At 42.6% G+C, this 18970-nt stretch overlaps 1 protein-coding gene across 1 annotated transcript; it reads left to right on the top strand.

Moving 5' to 3' along the window:
• The first annotated feature begins 1406 nt into the window (after positions 1-1406).
• Positions 1407-18423, top strand: MLN (motilin). Its single transcript, XM_063118925.1, has 5 exons — positions 1407-1452; positions 12090-12207; positions 13459-13563; positions 16195-16303; positions 18360-18423. The coding sequence occupies exons 2-5, from the start codon at positions 12091-12093 to the stop codon at positions 18365-18367; spliced, it is 339 nt and encodes a 112-aa protein (XP_062974995.1). The 5' UTR covers positions 1407-1452; position 12090; the 3' UTR covers positions 18368-18423.
• The last annotated feature ends 547 nt before the right edge of the window (positions 18424-18970 follow it).

Raw genomic sequence — 18970 nt, 5'->3', positions numbered from 1 at the left:
CAGCTGGACAACCATCTGTCAGGTATGCTTTTGGGTGGATTCCTGCACTGAGCGGGGGGTTGGACTCGATGGCCTTATAGGCCCCTTCCAACTCTACTATTCTATGATTCTATGATTTTATGATAATTTAGAAACATATTTGCCCATAATTTGGGCTTCTAACCATTGTGGCTGCCTCTTTCCACAAGGATGGGCTACTGCAGAGAGTCAGTAAGGGAGGCCGTACGGGTTCTTCATCAGACTCTCTGGAGCACACACACACACAGAAAGTTCCACATGACCAAGCCTTTTATATACATGAGCTCTCAGAGGAAGTGTGCTACCTTCACACTTTGAAGCATTTCTCTGCAGGCCTCAGGGCTACACAAACCCACTTAGACTAATGAAAGGAAGAAAGCCAAGATTAGAGTTTTGAGGATTTGGGCTTCAAAGAATGTTCTGGTTCAATGGAAGTATTAAGTACAGACTTGGAAGAACTACACATTTATAATAACCTTTACCACACATAGTTACCAAATATTAAATAGAAAGAATCTATCAATAATAAGGGAAATGAATGTCTAAGCAAAGTAATACATTAAAAAAAATCAGAATACCCCTGATGATATGTAGAATTAACAGTGTTTATTTGGCATATTCTACCGTGTGATGTAAGTAATTTGAGTTATCATTTATGACAGTAGTAAATATGTAACTTTCAGAATTTCAGTGTTTACATAATTACAGTATGACATCCTAATTTTCTCTAATGCTGACAAATATGGATAAATGATGGGAAATACTTAAAAGCTATAATTTTCCACAATTCATGCAAATTGATAAACATTGAAAGGCTCACTATAAAACAAACATGGTTATACTATCCGTGGGTATGAAAGTCTGCACAGCCTAATTATACGTGAAGATTTAGCAGTTTAAGATATACAAGAACCTGGAGGTGAATTTAGATGTGGAACCGTTAACCCTCAAGCCAGCTACACTAGAATGGAAAACATTATCAAAAGAATTCACAGAAGCCCATCCTGGAAGCTGAGCCTACATTACACAAGATAAATAAGGGCCTGGCACTAAAATTAAGGTGTCACACTGTAATTATGTAAACAATGAGATTCTGGAAGTTCAATCTTTACTACTGTCATAAATGATATACTCAAAATGAAGCTACAGCCAAGGCTACTACCAATGGAATAACCCTCCTTGGAAACACAGAACTCTTACAAATCACAGCAAAACAAGAAGCAGTATGTGCAACAAAGCCATTTCTGTATTCCTATGTATCCAGTCACCCCAGTCTCTTCAAGGACCATGGGTACTAAAAATGGGCTGTTGATGTCATTAGGTGCTGGTGGTAGTGGTTATATATAGGCCAATGTCATCTGGCAGGAGGGAACAACAGGCAAGAGGAATCTCTGCAGCCTTGATCTACAGACAAGGAGACAGAACATTCACCAGGTAAGCATTGTACACATTCGTTTCTATTTCTTCACTGGGGAAACTGAGTTTAGGGGTCTCATAAGGGCCAGGACATTTCTCCTTATATGGGTATTTCATTGCGTTTTATTGCCCAAAACACTTTTTGTGTAGCAAAGGGCAGGAACGGTCTTCTGGGTTCTTCCCCTGTATCCGTTATTCTGTCTATTAAACCTATTAGTGTTGGTTTGTCAAAAGGATGTCATGGGACATGTTTCTCAAAGGCCAAAGAAAGCCAGAGCAATAGGTGGCGTGCACAGATAAGAATACTGTCTAAAACTATGAATCAGCCAAAGCTGGAGGATGAAGTGGCAAGGATAAAACACTTGTGGGTTGAGAGCCCGATGTAATCTGATTTGGGGGAGTTAAGATAGATTTTTTGTCATTCTGCTTTGGGCCTTTGCTATACAGGCGAAAGTCACCCTAGTAATGTCAAGGGAGATTACAAATATTTTTACACCAACATGATGACAATGATTGAGACTCTACGAATGCATATCCTCATCTCATCTGGACCCTATTCCTGTCTGACAAAATAAACCCTTACCTACAAATGTTGATGCCACAATAAACCAGAGTCTTAAGGACATTTTCCTGCTACAGATTTACATTTTCTAGATTTGCATTTATTATGTGTATAGGTCACTACATTGCCCAATGGATCTTCAGAGCAGCTTTTAAGATTGCAATCACAACAAAACCCAGTAAAAAATAATGACATTGCAGTAGGGCCAGTCCTACCCTTAGGCAGAGTGAGGCAACCACTTCAGGTGGTAGCAACCTATCTGAGCCCCCAGGCATTCCTCTCTCATGGAGGTCGGAGCTTGTGTACGTGACCTATCCTGTACCCTCTAAGCTAGTTTCCCTTCCTTGGGTGTGGTGGAGGATGCTATCTGATTGCAAATTTGAAGAAACATTAAACTGCCAATCCAGTTGGCTTCTGTACATTGAATAGAGCAGGGTGACATCTTGACCTTTTCCTTGTGCTGCAAAACGTCCCAGACCAGCCCTGAATAAAAGAATCACAGTTAAGCAGTGGCTGGATAACCAAAGACTAGGGGTACTGTAGTAGTGAATTTCCTGCACCAGCAAGTGGTTAGATTTCCTGCGTCAGTGGCTTTTGATATCATCCACCACAGTATACTCCTTGGACCAACTGTATGGACTGTGAGTGGGAGGCATGGTGCTAGGATAGTTCTGTTCCTATTTGGAGAATTGGCTCTAGAAAATAGTACTGGGGAGTTTCTGCTTGATCTGTTGTGGCATCTCACAGAGTTCCATCTTGTCCCCCATGATCTTTAACATCTGTATGAAACTGTTTGGTGAGGTCAACCAGGGATTTGGAGTGAGGGACTATCAGTATGCTGATGACATCCAGCTCTATTTCTCCTTGTCATCTGAGTCAAGTAAAACTGTAAATGTCTGCATGTGTTAATGGGCTGGATGAGGGCCAATAAATTGAAACTGAATCCTGGAAAGACAAAGGCACAGTGGCTAGACATTTTCAGGGCCAAGAAAGTGGTGCTCACCCTGTTTTGATGAGATTGCACTCCCCGTGGAAGCTCAGGTGCACAGGTTGGGGGTACTCCTGGATCCAGCTTTGTCAACAGAGTTGCTGTTTCCAAGCTCAAACAGATAACAACCCCTTGTGTTCTCACCAATCGAAGGATAAAATTGCTTCTTAGATCTGCTCACCTTCATCCACCACCATGTCTTCCCAGTAAGTTTGTGCCCATAGCTGCTTCCCTCTCAGGTCAACTGGCAGCTAGAGGGCAGCAGTATTTTCGTCAGGAAAGCGTTAACCACCCCCTCCGCCTGTATATCCCCAATCTAGATTGGGGGCTTCTGCAGTACTATAGTTTTAAAATTGTAAGTATGCAATAACACATTTAAGATGTTGTCTAGTTTGACTGAAAGTTAGAGCTGACATGTGATGTGATGACATTGCGCTCAGCATTTTCCCTGCTCCGCTGCGCTCCACTCCAGTGCACTGGAGCAGGTAAATATTGAGCACAATTATGTCATGTCATGCATCTTCTTTAATTAACGTTTCCAGGATGATCCAGATGTGAATTGGTGGCAACCACCTGTTTATGGTGACATGTAGTTTAGCCCTAATACAAACCAGCACCAGCAGCATCAGTAAGCGCAACACTTTATAGAGGACAAGAAGAGAAGTCACTGCCCCAAGATGCTGACATTCTAAAATATGAGGGAGAAGTAAATGGGAGAAAGAACATGTGAATGTTTCAGATGCATGTGCTTACACTTGGTTACAAAAACTACAAAACTGTAAATTGGTTTCAGCTTACCCACCACAGAGGTGACTAAGGGCCGGACTAGACGTGATATTTGCCATGTAGTTTGCCCTTCTGTGTTTGATTTTTCTTTTAAGTGACGTGGGGGTACCCCAAGCCATGGTTCCAATCTAGCTCTCTGCTGCCCCCCATCTGCATCAACTAATTATTAAAGAAACATTAATAACACAAGGGCAGAGTGAGTCCAGAAAGGCAGTTTATGCATATGTTTACATAAACCAACCAACTCTATGGCCCACAATTCTAATGTGGCTGGAGGGGAGGAGGGAGGGGAGACTAAACCAAAGGTTTAAATAAAAGAGAAAGCGTGCCCTACTCTCCCTTCTCCGTCTCTGCTCTTTCTACCCGCTTTGTACTAACTTGAATGATAATGAAAGAGGCCAGCAAAAGAGGATCCGGCCCCAAACATGTCCAGTTTTCAATCCTACCTCTTTTTTTTTAATGTTACTGGTAAAGCTAGTTTACAAACCGCAAGCACTCAGTTCGCCTGGGGAGGCACCGAGCTGGAGCATTAATGTATGAAAGATGTGCCCTGTTTGCAAAACAATGTTGGGACATTCAGCGGACTTGCCAATCAAACAAAAGGAAAACTAGGGTTGGGGCTTTTGCCCAAAAGCAGAGAAATATCAAGGCAAGTGTCAATTACAAGGGAAAGATGTAACTGGCTTTGGAGCTGTCCAGTTGAAGAGATACATAAAGTAGCGGAAAAGTAAAATTGTGCAAAGGTAACATTGTATGAAAAAGGAGAGACAGATTGTGTTATATAGATCTGGGCAACACCCTTTTAATAATTCTAAGCCAGCAATGCCACACTTCACTGTGCCTGATGGTGCAATTGGCTTGAAGTAAAATCCATGAATTTACTCCAGGGCTCTGGACCCTAGCAACAATTTGTGGGCATGACAGCTGCTCAGGAAATTGTTTTGTTTTGTTTTAACCTGATGAAAAATGTCAACCTTTTGTCTTTATTCCTATTCAGGAAGAAAAGTTATTTTAATCTTTTGGAAACTAGAGATTTTCTGGTTTCTGGTGTGCTATGGGCATTGTGTCCATGGAAATGGTGCACAGACAAATGTCCAATATAATGAAAACAAAGTGCATCAGCATTTGCTTCAAAAATAGCCAAAACAATTGTCCTGAATTTCAAGTCCTGCAGAAAAACTAAATGCGGCAATTGAAGAAGAACAACAACAAAGAGGGTTATTTAAGGGCAATGTTAGAAACAAATGAAGGTTGCTCAAAATTAAGCATGCAAGCACTAACGTAAGAAGGAAGTAATGGTAGTGGCGAGTGATTTACTAATAAAGAGAAAATGCAAAGTGAACCTCAGTAGTGATTTACTGCAACCTGTTGCTTTCCAGTTGCAAATGAATGTGTGTGTCTATGCACTAATTAACATTAACAAGCCATTATGAACTGAATGAGAAAAGTGCTCTTTTTTCTCCCCATGATTATATAGATACAGGTGCAGTGTACCAGGATTCTTCACATAGTGACAGGGAAAGTAAAGCCAGTAGGAGTCAGGGGGGGCCCTACCATTAGGCAGAGTGCCGTGGTCATGTTGGGTATGGAGGGGGAAGCAACAGCAACCCCCTGGCCATTCCCATCTCTTGGAGCTCAGAGCGGTGTGTTGTGGGTAATACATCCTGAACCCCCTAAGCTGCTGCCCTCAAGTGAAGTGAAGGATGATGGCCTATCACCAGTAATGAAATAAGAGTCTACCACTGGTCCAGGTATAGAAGGAGGGGGGGATCTTGTCCCCCAATCTTGGGCAAGCCCTGGCAGAAGTATAAATTCCTCTCTGCCCTCCCATTTCATGTGCATCTTGACAGGAGGGGGCAGATTCCACACTTACAGGAAAAAAACCAGTGGAGGCTGGTGGAGCTGATGACAGTGGGGCAGTGAATCCATTTTGGGTTTCAGTCAGAACCAGTCAGAATTCTAAAGGAACAATCCAAGATGCTTCACACTGAAACCCGAAGCAGATTCACTGCCCCACTGATATTGGAGCCACCAACCACAATTGATAAAAGCCGTGTTCTCCTTGGCATCTGGCTTCCATTGGACTAAGCTAGATGTTTCATGTATATGCATGTAACAAACTCCCAGTGGCTCTGGGATGACGTGAAGCAGAGGTTGGGGGCACTTGGCACTTAACCCTTTCCCTGCTTTCCACTTCTCCACTCCACATTAGACTCCCAGCTGCTTTGCTACCTGCAATGTTTCCAAGGGGTGTTGGCTCTTGCAAACATGCACTGGGAACCCTCAGGAAGACGCTTCTAACTCAGTATTATCTACATTGACTGGCAATAGCTTTCCAGAGTTTCAGACAGGAGTCTTTCCTAGCTCTACCGGGAAGTGCCAAGGATCTAACCTGGGATCTTCTGCAGGCTCTTCCACTGGGTTATTGTCCTTCCCCAAAGAAGCACCAGTGGGAGGGCAATTTGGAGCAGAGAAGCAGCAGGTAAGGAGAGAATGTAGAACCCTTAGTCCAGTGGATCTATAGCAAGGGTAAGCAACCTGGTGCCCTCCAGATACTTTGGACTACGACTCCCGCCATTCCTGATCATCGGCCCTGATTTATGGAAGGTGTAGTCCAAAACATCTGGAACAGGGACCCGATTGCCTGCCCCTGATTGACAGGCTGCCCTACCTCTACCACACCCCTTTGAGCCCAGTCAGTGGGCAGCCAACTGCTTTCCCATAGTGCTGACTGTCAAAGCCAAGGACATATGAAGCTCTTTCTGCTCTTTCCTTGAAGTCCCTCTTCTGGAGACCTGAAATCACAGCACAGGTTCATTTCACAGTGTTGTCTTCCTTTGCATTGAACAATCTGTTTCTTCAGCATTACCACCCATCAAACCAGAACAAGAGACTGGGTGGTACCAGCTAAATCGTATTTGTTTGATTTCCCCACATTATTATTCAGATCATGTTTTGTGGCCTTTGGAAGGCTCCCTGTGACAGATATTTGAGTGCCCCTGAGCTAGAGCTGTTCCATTACTAAAATGGGGGGCCATGTAACGAGCTGAGATGGACACATCCATGCAAACTGTGCAAGGTACTGGGTGCCAACATTGCAGCTGATATACATATATCTGCTGCCCAACATAGGCACCTTTGTTCATGTGGTGAGCTGTAAAGCAGAACCTGGGCCTTAGCTTTTCAGTGCTTCTAGACGAGGGGATTTTTTTTTGTGGGGAGGTGCATTAGCACACTTGACATTCACGAGCTACTTAGAAGTGAGCCAGGTGAGCAACTTGTACCCTTTCAGATAGGCCTACAGTGCCCATCATGTCTCACCATTGCCTAGGCTGGCTAAGGCTGATGAGAACTGTATCTGGAGGGCTACCCCTGATTTGGACTTGATGGCCTTATAGGCCCCTTCCAACCCTACTATTCTATGGTTCTATAGTTCTATGATTTAAGGGACCATACTGTGCACACACACAAAGGTGTTCAGCAAATATATGAAAGGGAAGCAGGGTCACACCTCCTAGGCATACATCTCCAGTGCCAACATGCCCACTGGCCATACACCCTGGCAGCCATGCATCTGGCCTTAATGAGAAAGGGTCCTAGGGGAACACCACCAGACAATGACTGCAGCTCAAACTCCCACAGCTAGTTGAGACTCATTTTAAAGTTCATTTCCCCCCATGTCTACTTAGCACCGCAGAACTAAAGCAGTGGTTAGAGAAAAGCCTTCCCTAACCTGGTACCCTCTGGATGTTTTAGACAGCATTCCTGACCATTGGCCTTGCTGGCAAGACTGATGGTGTTGAAGCCCAAAAGATGGCACCAGGTTGTGGAAGGTTGCCTGAGAGGTTTTATAGCAAAAGGCAGCATCCATCCTATCTGTTCCACTCAGTTGGCCTATGGGAAAGATTGGCCCAGGTTTCCCACTGCCGTTCTTGGACAGGAAGTCCAGTTAGACATGAAGCAGTTCCAGAGAGCATCCAGGGCCACTGCCAGATTAGATGAAACAGACATCTTCCTCTTACTGCAGAACATTTAAACCTCCATGAACCAGTCCCATTTTATACAAAACCACCCTATCTTCATATCTGAGCCAGCAGTCCTTTTGGAATAATTTTATGCTTACTATGCATTTGTCAATATTGGGTGGGATCCAGACTTCGCCATGCTTAGAATTGACCCACTGAAATCAATGGGACATAAGTCACTCATAATTAACTTGGTCAATTGATACCAGTGGATCTATTCTAAACATGACTAAGTCTGGATCAAACCGTTAGTTTGTAACAAGGAGGAACAAGGGCCAAATTAGATGTGATGTTAGTTACTTGATTCCGTATATGTACCCATATGTATACGAAACTTGTTGTGGCACATGTTCCTTTGCTGGTCCATATTTGGCCACATGATCAATGCCAGGATCTAGATGGGACAAGATTCAACTGTAGAAAAGCACCCCCTGTCACATAACTATATCAGAAACTTTTCAAATCCTATTTGTGCTCTTGTGTACAGTCAAAAGAGTAGGTATAGTGCAGTGCGGCATATGTTGTACTAACATTACAGCTGCACAGCCTGGGATAACACTTGTGTGGGTGGACGTGGGCGCAAGGTCCCTGGGTGCCGGAGCAGGTGTGTGCTTTGGATGCACAGAATGAATGTGCCTCCCCAAAATTCCATATAAGAGTACCATCAAAACTCCATCGAGAAGGACCACATAAGTGACATTGTGCTCAGCTCTTTTTCATCTCCCAGGCCCTAATACATCTGAGCAATAAATGTGCCAGAAGGATTAGTTTTTAGGTGCTGCACAATATTAGTTTCAGATTCTGCACAATTTTATTGGTACGTAAAGGCTTAGTTTGGAGCTAAACTGACCCAGGAGCAATACTTGAATAATGCCAAAAGCACTTTTAAAAAAATTAATTAAGTCTCAGGATAAAAATGAGCATAGCTTCTAACTACTTGGGCCATGCTTCATTAAATTTGTTCAAGAAAGAGCATTTAATAATTAAAGGGCTCTTGAATGTTTACATAAATCCTCCTTGTGATGTGGTATTGCTGTCCAGTCGAGTTGAAAACTGGTTTACAGCAGCTCCTTAAAGTCAGGCTCCCATAGAGCAGGAGTGACAAACCGTGGCCTTAGCTTTGTACAACCTATCAAGGTTTATTAAGGAGTTCAGCACACCAATGGGAATTGACCAGATGAGCTTATTAAGTCTCTTATAAAATTAGGGACTGTGACACAGCTGTCTGATTCTTTTCCCCCCCTCTGTGAAGTTTATGGAGGAAAGGGAAAAGGGGGAGATGATGATGATGATGATGATGATGATGATGATGATGATGATGACGATGATAACAGTAAAACAATCTGTTTTCCTGCCAAAATCGGGAAACCTTTCTTCTAAGGAAATTAATGGTAAGGAGGAAAGCTGCAAAACCCTCATGCACGTGGCCCTGTTTAAATGCCCAGATTTCTGAAACACCACTATAAAACTACAGTAGGGCTTTGAATCTAGCGACACTGCACAGCAATGTAAAACTCCCGGAGACTTGGTTATAAAAGCAGCACATTATTTCTTAATAACAAGCCAGTGGTGTTGGACAATGGTTAGAAAAGGAATCTTCCCAAGCCCCATAACCTTTATTTCAGCTGAGGGAAGGAAGTGCAGACTGGTAGTTAGCAAAGAAAACACAGCTAGGGCCTCTAAAGTCCTTGTCTCTGCTCAAGGCAATGGGCCCATCCACCTGTAATGGCATTAGGCATTCCCATTACCCTGAGCCCTTCCTGGTTTGGTAGACCATAGTTTGCCTCCCCAAATTGCAAAACTACAGTCTGTGTTTGTCCACCAAACAAGAATTGGAAACGATGTTTGAAATGGGTTTGCAAATCCCAAGACAACATAGAAATTAGATGCAAAACAATAACATTCAATACAAAGTGTGATTATAAATAAAACCAGCAGCCCTAAAATTAAGAAAAGGCCAGTGAAAATAGGTGGGTCTTCAGAGCTTTCCTGAAGACCTACAAAGAAAGGGCGTGATGAACCCACCACTATCGCACACACACAAAAGCCCTCTCCTTTGTACTCACCAACCTACCATTTGTTGGTTGTGGGCAAGTGAGAAGGGCCTCTATTGGTATCCTCAGAGTGGCACAGATGGACACAGCCCTGAATGAACAGCTGCAGGGAAGTGCTGGATGTTCCAGCACATTGGTGGGCAGAAAGTAGATCTCCAGATGTTTTGGACTTCAATTCCCAGCATTCCCAACTATTGGCCATGCAGGCAGGGGCTTTGGGGAGTTGAAGTCCAAACATCTGGAGATCCACCTTCTACCCACACAGTTCAGTTTCCTGCAGCTGTGTTCTAACATAGTGGCCAGAAAAATCTTAGGTACATGCTCCAAAGGAAATGGAAGGCACAACAGACCTGGCTGATATCTCACATGTCATGGAAGTGCCTTCTAGAATGTGCACCTAGATTTCTCTGCAATGTGCTGGACTGCAAAACAAATCAGGCGTTCCTTAACAGAACAGTTGATGTAGAAAGTTTTCCCTAAGGATAGAAAGTTAGGGAAAATAATCCTATTCTCAGCTCAGAGATGCAGGCTCTCTAACGGCCAGGGAAAAAAGGGATCCAGCTATCTCTCAGAATGTTATTGCTGATTCTCAACTCATAAAAAAGCCATTTTGCATCATCATCTCTAAAGACTAAAAAAGAAGACTGGTTCCCTGTTTAGACCATGAAAAGCACTCTAAATAGAGCAGAATATGATGTGTTGGCTGACAATTAATAAGGACGTATTAGTTATTCAGCTGGTCAGCTAAAAGCATGGATACATTTGCAATTTATAGACTAAACTGCACACCATTTGGAACCACTATTGTATTACTTAGGACTTTGCTGGCTGCAACTGAAATACTAAAGCAGGATTGTAATGTCATGAAGTTATTTCAGATCTACTGATCTCAGCTTGGACAGCTTTAATGTGTGGGACTATACAAATTCATGGAGAATAAGGCTATCAATGGCTACTAGTCATGATAGCTATATATTACCTCCAGTATCAATACCAGTTGCTAGGGAACATGAGCGGAAGGGTGCTATTGTGCTTGTGTCCTGTCTGTGGGCTTCTCACAGGCATCTGGCTGGCCCGTGTATAAATGGAACGCTGGACTAGACAGGCCTTTGGTCTGATCCAACACATCTCTTCTAATGTTCTTAAGTTCTTGTGTAGTATCTGGAATTACATCTTTCCCTTCCTTAAAACAAAAAGGAAAGCTCATCTCTCTCTTTCCAGTGGCCATGCATACATTCATATTCCAGACTATAAGGAGTCAGAATATATATATATATATATATATATATATATATATATATATATATATAATAGCAATGGGGAGGTGGTGAATTGAAGCTTAAGTATTTCTGGAAATACTGCTACAATTAATATGACATGATTCTTCCCCAAGCTGGTGCCCTCCAGATGTATTTTTAAAAAACTGATGTGTCCACAAGCTGTGCTCGTAACATAATGTGTAATTGGGCCCCAAGCAGGAGGGTGGTGTGGGCTCAAGTTCTTACTACATATGAACTGTAGAGGACCAAGAAACCTGGAGGAAAGCACCCCATTCCCAGAACAATCACAGTGCAGCAATGTTCTAAAACCACTGCATTGCACTGAAGGCCAAGGTTAAATGTTTTGTGGGAGGTTCTTAGTCACACAGAATAATGGGCTCAAGTTGCAGGAAGCCAGATTCCGACTGGACATCAGGAAAAACTTCCTGACTGTGAGAGCAGTATGACAATGGAACCAAAGATCTAGGGAGGTCATGGGCTCTCCCACACTAGAGGCCTTCAAGAGGCAGCTGGACAACCATCTGTCAGGTATGCTTTAAGGTGGATTCCTGCATTGAACAGGGGGTTGGACTCGATGCCCTTACTTTTTCTGACCCCTTCCAACTCTACAATTCTATGGTTCTTTGAGTGAACTGCTATGATCACATTCTACTGAACTTGTCAGAGGCTAGCTTTGTACAGTCTTTTTCACCACATTATCATGGTGGAAAAGACTGTACAGACCTAGACTGAAATGGTTTCTGGCATGTCCATAGGCCAGCCTGCCCCAACCTGGGACCTCCAAATGTTTTTAGAACTACAACTGCCATAATCCCTGACTATTAGCCATGCTGGTTGGGGCTTATGGAAGTTGTGTTCCAAAACTTTTGGAGGGCACCAGGTTGCAGAAGGCTGCCACAGACCATCTTATGTGACCTCCCCCTTCCTGTTTTGTTTTGTTTATTTTCTCTCATGCTCCAGGATGGTTCCAAGAAAAGTGATGGCAACTCTTCTGCTCCTGTACATGGTGGCCATGCTGGCTGAGCAGAGTGAAGGGTACATCGCTTTCTACAGTCGTGAAGACTTCAGAAGAATGCAGGTTAGCCTCCTTGGAAACAGTGTGCCAAAGGGCAGGAGAAATCTTAGCTCACTAGAGCACATGCTTTATAGTGAAAAGGTCCCAGGTTAAATCTCTGAAGCCCCAGAGAACTGCTTGTCAGCCAGTGTGGACAATGCTGAGCTAAATGGGCCTGACTCCGCATAAGACAGCTTCCTACATTCCTATGACAGGATTGAAAAGGAGGCAGGGAAGTCCCATCTGTTGCCCATTCTGCCATGGTATTTCCAGCTCCTATTCTAGCAATGTCTTGATTTCTCTCTCATCAGGAACAATGTCCTTGTCAATGGGAACCTACCCACAGAGGCTGGAATATCCAGTCCACTTTTACGTTGTTTTTGTGGTTAATAATCTTAGATTTGTGTTCTAGCCTTAAAACTGTCCTGAAGCACAACACTTAGGAAGTTGATCAATCATCTTTTCTATAGGGCAAAGTCCTTCCAAATGTTGATGGACTGCAACTCCCATCAGCCTGAGCCAGCATAGCCAATGGTGAGGGATGATGGGACTTGTTATTCTACAACATCTGGAGGGCCACAAGTTGTCCCACTTTGCTCTAAAAAGCCTGAAATCTATCCAGAGAGTATGTTGCCACAAAACAATGAATGATATGGTTGAAAGAAGGCACCAACCAGTGGCAACTTTCTACAGTTCTAAATACAATGGATTAGAAAGGACCAAGGAATCTGGAGCAAAGGAACATTTAACAAAAATGACCAAGCTTAGACAGATCCTTTTCCGATGGCACGTGGTGTTAGCTGGAAAACAAAATAAAGCTATGGCTACAATCTTATAAAGAGGGGAGAAAGGTTGCTTCCAAGTGAATGGCTCCTAGCACTACCAATCCAAAGGCATTGTGCACTGAAACAGCCTGCCTTAGTTGATTTATTCTGGAAAGATGGATGAAGCAGTGGAAAAACAAATTGAGGATAATGACCTCTGGATGGCCTGCAAAATTCCATGAATGAAGCAGGAGGATTGTACAATAAAGTCTTTGTCTGGAAACACCATCTGTTGCAATGAAGTCAGTAAGACATCTGAATAAACATGCATGGGATTGGGATGTAAAGGGAGGTTTTAGCCAGTGTTTTTGAAGGGAATATGGTGACCAGATGGCTTTGCCTATCACCCAGGTATCTTCATTTGAAATGGTAACATTACCATTCTTACTCTCCTATTTGTGGCCAGCCCAATTGATGGCATTCTCAATTATCTCTTGTTGTATGGCTCCAGGAGAAAGAGAAGAACCAAGCACAGAAGAAATCCCTGACTTTGCAGGAGCGATCGGACACAAGAGATTTTCCTGAACTTTCAGATGATGAAGGACAGGTCATCAAGGTATGTTGTGATTTGGATTATGTCAGCAAGACAGACAAGTACAGAAGGACCGTTCTTCTAACATACCAATCAAAGCATCAGACTGAATGCAACGTAAACTACTGATGAAGAGCCAGCCTTATTTTAATTCTCTTTACATTCTCGGGGGGGGGGGGGAAAGTCACATTCACTTTCTGCAGTTCAGCCACCTGAAGTCATGCAAGATGTTTTTGCAGTACATTGTATCTATTAGATACAAATGCTGTGACTAGAGGTGTGTATTGACCCCATGTTTTGACTTGGACTTCAAATTGGCACTTTGTAAAAGGGCCCACTCCTGCTCACACTAAATCAGAGTCGGTCCGTTTTGACCTGATAAAAAACCCAAACCGAAGTTTAGAAATTTGACTGTTCAGTTTTCCCATTGACTATGATGGGAAAGCCAAAAATGACTATAACTTTTCTACACATTGATAAAATTGGATGACATTTGCAGGCATAGTGGACTTTTAGGAGGGGATTATGCCTGCCCAATGTAAAAAAAAAAAAAGTGCAGGGAGGTTGTACAAAAGCAGCTTTGACATTTTCAGGGGACACACTTATCCCCTTATGTTTGTTATGGACTATTGTTCTAAAAATAACCAGAACCTAGAGGTATCCCTAAGTAAGAAATCTGCAAAGTGTCAGAAGGATAAGTGCAGTGGTTCATGTGAAAGGGGAGTTTTCAAGTGAGAGGTGGGTGGAATTGATTTGCTTCCCATTCCATCCCTCACCCCCATGGTTTTTGGAGCAATTTGTATTAAAATGGCACATGTCATATAGATGTGCCTAGGCAAGAAATCTGCAAAGTTTCAGAAGGATAGGTGCAGGGGCTAGGGCATTGTGATTACGAAAAAACAGTTCAAGGATTTTTTGTTCTATAGTGAAGCCTGGTAGGCAGCATTTTCAGGATGTCCATCTTAGAATTCAATCCTCACCCTCTCCAAAACAGTGATTGCAGAGCCTTTGATAAAATGTACCCTATGATTAGAAGGTGAACTGTCAGTCACTCAACAACACTCCTTCCTCCTATCTACTCCCTTCATCAGCATTCAGAGAAGCAAAACCAAAAGAGACATGTCTGCCTTTCTGAAGCCAAATTATGAATGAATCCTTCGTTCATTCGATTCTAGTCACTTTGGAGAGAAGTTTGCATCACCTTGGAAAGCCCCAGATATGGTCCAAAGATGCCCAATTTGCTTTGGGCTTTGGCCAAATCCAATGCACATCCCTAATTATTACAATAAACATTCACATCATCTAGAATGGAATTTACTAGAGCTGAACAAAAGAGAGGTTATCAAGAATCACTAGTCAAATATGAGCGTTCATTTCCTCTCATTCAAATTCAGGTCCCTGACAATATTCATATGAAGTTCAATTTCAATTCATTTGACTCAGACTTTAGCACTGATGAGTTCACTGTTAAGCTAAATTAATGAGAGAGGGAAAATCTACTTGTTCACTTAAAATGACACTAAACAATCTAAATGAAAGGGGGGAAATGATCTGTGAAATCCTGGTTTATCAGCAGCAGCATTCCCTCTATTGCTGATGCCCAGGCGTGAGTGCCATTGCTTATGTAGCCAAAACAGACATACTCACACAGGAAGGAGGTATTAGCAGACTTGGGAGGGGGGGACTCCAAGGATTGCAGAAGTACCAAAGATCTTTGGGCAGCGGGGGGTGGGTGGACAGGAGTCCCCAATGGAATGCTCACTGTGGTGACGGTATGGGAAAATACGTGTATGGGGCGGGGAATGAAATGGAGCATCCTGAACAAGGGCGTGGCTGACTGATTGAAATGCTGAACATGAACACTCCACACTGCAGCATTTTGTTGTAGTCATACTTGTATTTGTTGAAGTACTGTGTATCCACATAAGGGTATGTTTTGTTCTAACGTGTTATATACAACTGAAATCCTAAAACAGGAGTGTAGGAACTCAGGTCCGAGGGCCAAATTATGGTTGTCTAACCACTCAAAAGCTGTTCTAAAAATTGATGGGAGTCCCCATCCATTTCAAAAACATCGCACCACACCATCATGCTTCTGTTCCATCCAGCCCAATTGCCTACCGGACAAACTTGAAAATTATATCACCAAGTAACATGACTAAATACAGGGTTCGTTTTATTTGCATTCTCATTTCCGAACTCTTATAGCTACACTGCCATCCTGTTTTTACAAATGTCTCTGCAGCCTTGGGGACTAGATACAGCTTGTGTGAGAGCTAAAGTTCTTGCCATCTTTTAATTCAAGACATTTCAGTCAATCACAATCCAGTTCACAGTTCAACTGATTTCCTTCACCATATGCATGCATCATCTTGTACTGTATTGTAGGCGCAAGCTTTTAGAAAGCTGATAAATTGTCAAGACTTACAAGATCAGAAGCAACTGCCATTGACTTTTGCAACTGGCCTTTCAAAAAGCAATTTAACCCTGCTCCACAGGTCACGTCATCAAATGCTAAAATACGGAATGAGGAAATCCCTTTTAGCAATAACAAATGATCTAATACTAATGATTCTGTCCTCTTCAATGTGCATGATGCAGAATCTGGTTAAAATGTTAGTCTTCTTCGCTTGTTAACCCTGCATTCCTTCACAGCTGATTGCTCCTGTAGAAATTGGAATACATCTGAACTCCAGACAGCTGGAAAAATACCAAGATGTCCTGGAGGAACTCCTAACAGAGATGTTACCAGACACTCAGAAAGGTATTATAGCGATCTTTAAAAAATTGCCTTGGAAGTCCTCTCAGTGCTGAGATTCCAGGAATGCCTTTTGCATCATGTTTGCTCACTTTAGAAAGTTCTTTACCAAAGATCATAAATCCTTCTGCTATCAGCACTGATCACAACCAACAGGGAGCACTCCCCAGCCACATTTATCATTTGTGCAATGCTTTCTCATTTAACACTATATTTGGTCCTGCGATACTTATGGGAGGGATGCCTTACTGAAGAGGAGACAACCTCGTTGCAGAGGATGGAAAGGGGACAGCCTGTTGTGTTTCTCAAAATCTACGGCCTTCTTGGGAGACAATAACGAGACCTGCTAAGTAATCCACAAAGCTTTATTCAAACAATAAACATATCTTCCCACCTGAAAAGAGTCTAACCTGTAGGAACTTTCCCCTAGGCAAAACTATGCAAACTAAGTGAGACAATTGTCCTTTCAAGAAGAATGGAAAGCCTTTTCCCAAGACTTGTAAACTTTAGAGAGACTAGTTCTGAGGCAGCTTCTGATGGGATGCAAGCCGGGCCGACTTTCTCTTGCCTTCCTTTAGCTCCGCCTGTTTTAGTCTGCAACATACTCTAGGATCGGCTCTCTGAGCTCTCTCCCTTGGAAGAATGTTGGCTTCCCACTGATTGTGTATTGTTTGCCCTTGACGAGATAAGTTCGGGAGAGGGTTCACTCCCAGCTGGTGAAGAGCCTATGAGCTTTCTCCCCCACTGGTACAGGCTGGCCTGTTTCTGGCGCCAACTCCTCTACTTCAGAGTCTGATTCTGATTGATCACCTGAAACACCTTCTTCCAACCCAGAGGGAGCAGGGCTAGACATGACAGAGCCAAACTGCAGGGCACCCACATTTTAAAAGGGGAATAGATGTGCACACTGCTGTACCAGAAGGGTAGGCCCCATCTTGATTAATCCTCTCCTGCCCAAAAAGGAAAGGGAAATTGACAAGACTACTGAAAGAGGGAGGGGGAGTCAAATTGATAGTAGTGCTCATTTTCAGTGAAATTGACACCACTCATTCACAGAGATGTGAGAGGAAAAGGTGGGGAATGTGCAGCCTCCATGCCTTTCTGAGGAGATAATCATTATTATTTTTTTAGAAAAAAAAGACATTGCTGGGAAACATTTTGAAACTTGCATCAGCATAAAAGCAAGATAGGCTAGTGCAATGGCTCCATGTCTTGGCAGTTTTCCAGCTACCATAAAATCATATATCTGGTGAAAGACAATTGTACTATGTCCATTTTCATCAGCCGTTGAGCTGCTCTTCTGAACTGTACATTTAAGGAAATACTGGGCGTTCACAATGAATTGAGGAATTCCACTTCAAATTGGATAATGCATTGTTCTTTATATGAGTGGCTCCTGATTCTCTTTGAATGAGATCAGACTCGGAAATAAATTAAATTGCAAGCATTCATTGCCTTTAATACCTCTTTAGTTATTGCTTATCTTTCTGCCATAAAATCAGAGAGTTTATTTACATGGGCGTGATTGTGAAACTCCATCTCACTGAAAAGAGCAAGACTGCTGGGGTTTCAAGCTACATAAAAAGAGGAATGATGAAGTAAAATAATAGACCCAGGATTGTTCTAAATAACAAAAGAATTTTGGTTATGCTGCAACAAAATGTTCAAGTTACCTCTGCAGCCAGATATTCAAAGATGTGTGGCAAGCAGTTCTGAAAATTCAACTCAAATCTCACACTTAGGCTGCAATCTTTTACCCTCTTACCTGGCTGGGAGTAAGCCCCATTAAAGTCAATGGAACTTACAGTATAGGGTTGCACAGTTGGTAAATAATAATCAGCACTGAGAAGAGCCTAGTGAAATAGAATTCTAATCCATCCTATACATGTGAGTGAACACTGCTTCCTACAGTAATGTGAAAATATGGGTCTGTTTGACAACACATCTTAAATAGAATTGTTGTGATAATCTGCTTTCATGTGACAGATTAGGAAGATTCAAGTTTAATCTTGTACAGTATTGATTCACAAACTTACATTTTTGTTCTTTCTTCTCTTTATAGCTAATTGATGTCCTAAGAACTAGAGGACAAGGGCGAGAGGCTTCATGCAAATTTACAAGACTCCGCTTAATGCAGAAGTGCTCTTCAGGAAAAAAATACTTATGCAAGCCAATAAACTATGAAACATATGATTAGTTTGTTGACAGTTCATTTGAAAGAATTTAGAATGAACATCCAAGAGCACAAAAGGAAGATGTCACTACACAAATAAGTCTGCATTTGTAGCCTAGATTCAATTCCATCCACCAGAATACTTTGTACGCCCAAAGTAATTTAGGCTGCAATCTTATACCACATACCTGGGAATAAGCCCAATGGAACTCATTGGTCCTTACTTTTGAGTAGAGATGTATAGGTGTGCACTGCTAAACCTTGTTCTCCTTACCACTCTTAATATTTTGCTTATGATGAAGAAGCAAAAAGCCCCCAGCGCCAAGGACTTTGATGAGAGAGGAAAGCCTGTCTCCAACTGGATGCAAATGGGCATGCATGTTTACAACTGCCCTTGTTTGCAGATGCTGGCCGAGTGAAGCTGTTGGGTTAGAGGGGTGGTGGCTGCAATGGGAAGCTCTATACTTGGATAGCTTTGCAAGATCTCCTTTAGAATACGG

The sequence above is a fragment of the Elgaria multicarinata genome, chromosome 1 (genome assembly GCF_023053635.1).
Source record: "Elgaria multicarinata webbii isolate HBS135686 ecotype San Diego chromosome 1, rElgMul1.1.pri, whole genome shotgun sequence".
Taxonomy (NCBI): domain Eukaryota; kingdom Metazoa; phylum Chordata; class Lepidosauria; order Squamata; family Anguidae; genus Elgaria; species Elgaria multicarinata.
The sequence above is the reverse complement of the archived record's forward strand: the minus strand, read 5'-3'. Positions and strand labels throughout refer to the sequence as shown.

Excerpts from the sequence above, each read along its gene's own strand:
- MLN (XM_063118925.1), top strand. The coding sequence starts at position 12,091 with ATGGTTCCAAGAAAAGTGATGGCAACTCTTCTGCTCCTGTACATGGTG. Across the intron at positions 12,208-13,458 it reads AAGACTTCAGAAGAATGCAG|GAGAAAGAGAAGAACCAAGC; the intron begins GTTAGCCTCCTT and ends GTATGGCTCCAG. Across the intron at positions 13,564-16,194 it reads ATGAAGGACAGGTCATCAAG|CTGATTGCTCCTGTAGAAAT; the intron begins GTATGTTGTGAT and ends ATTCCTTCACAG.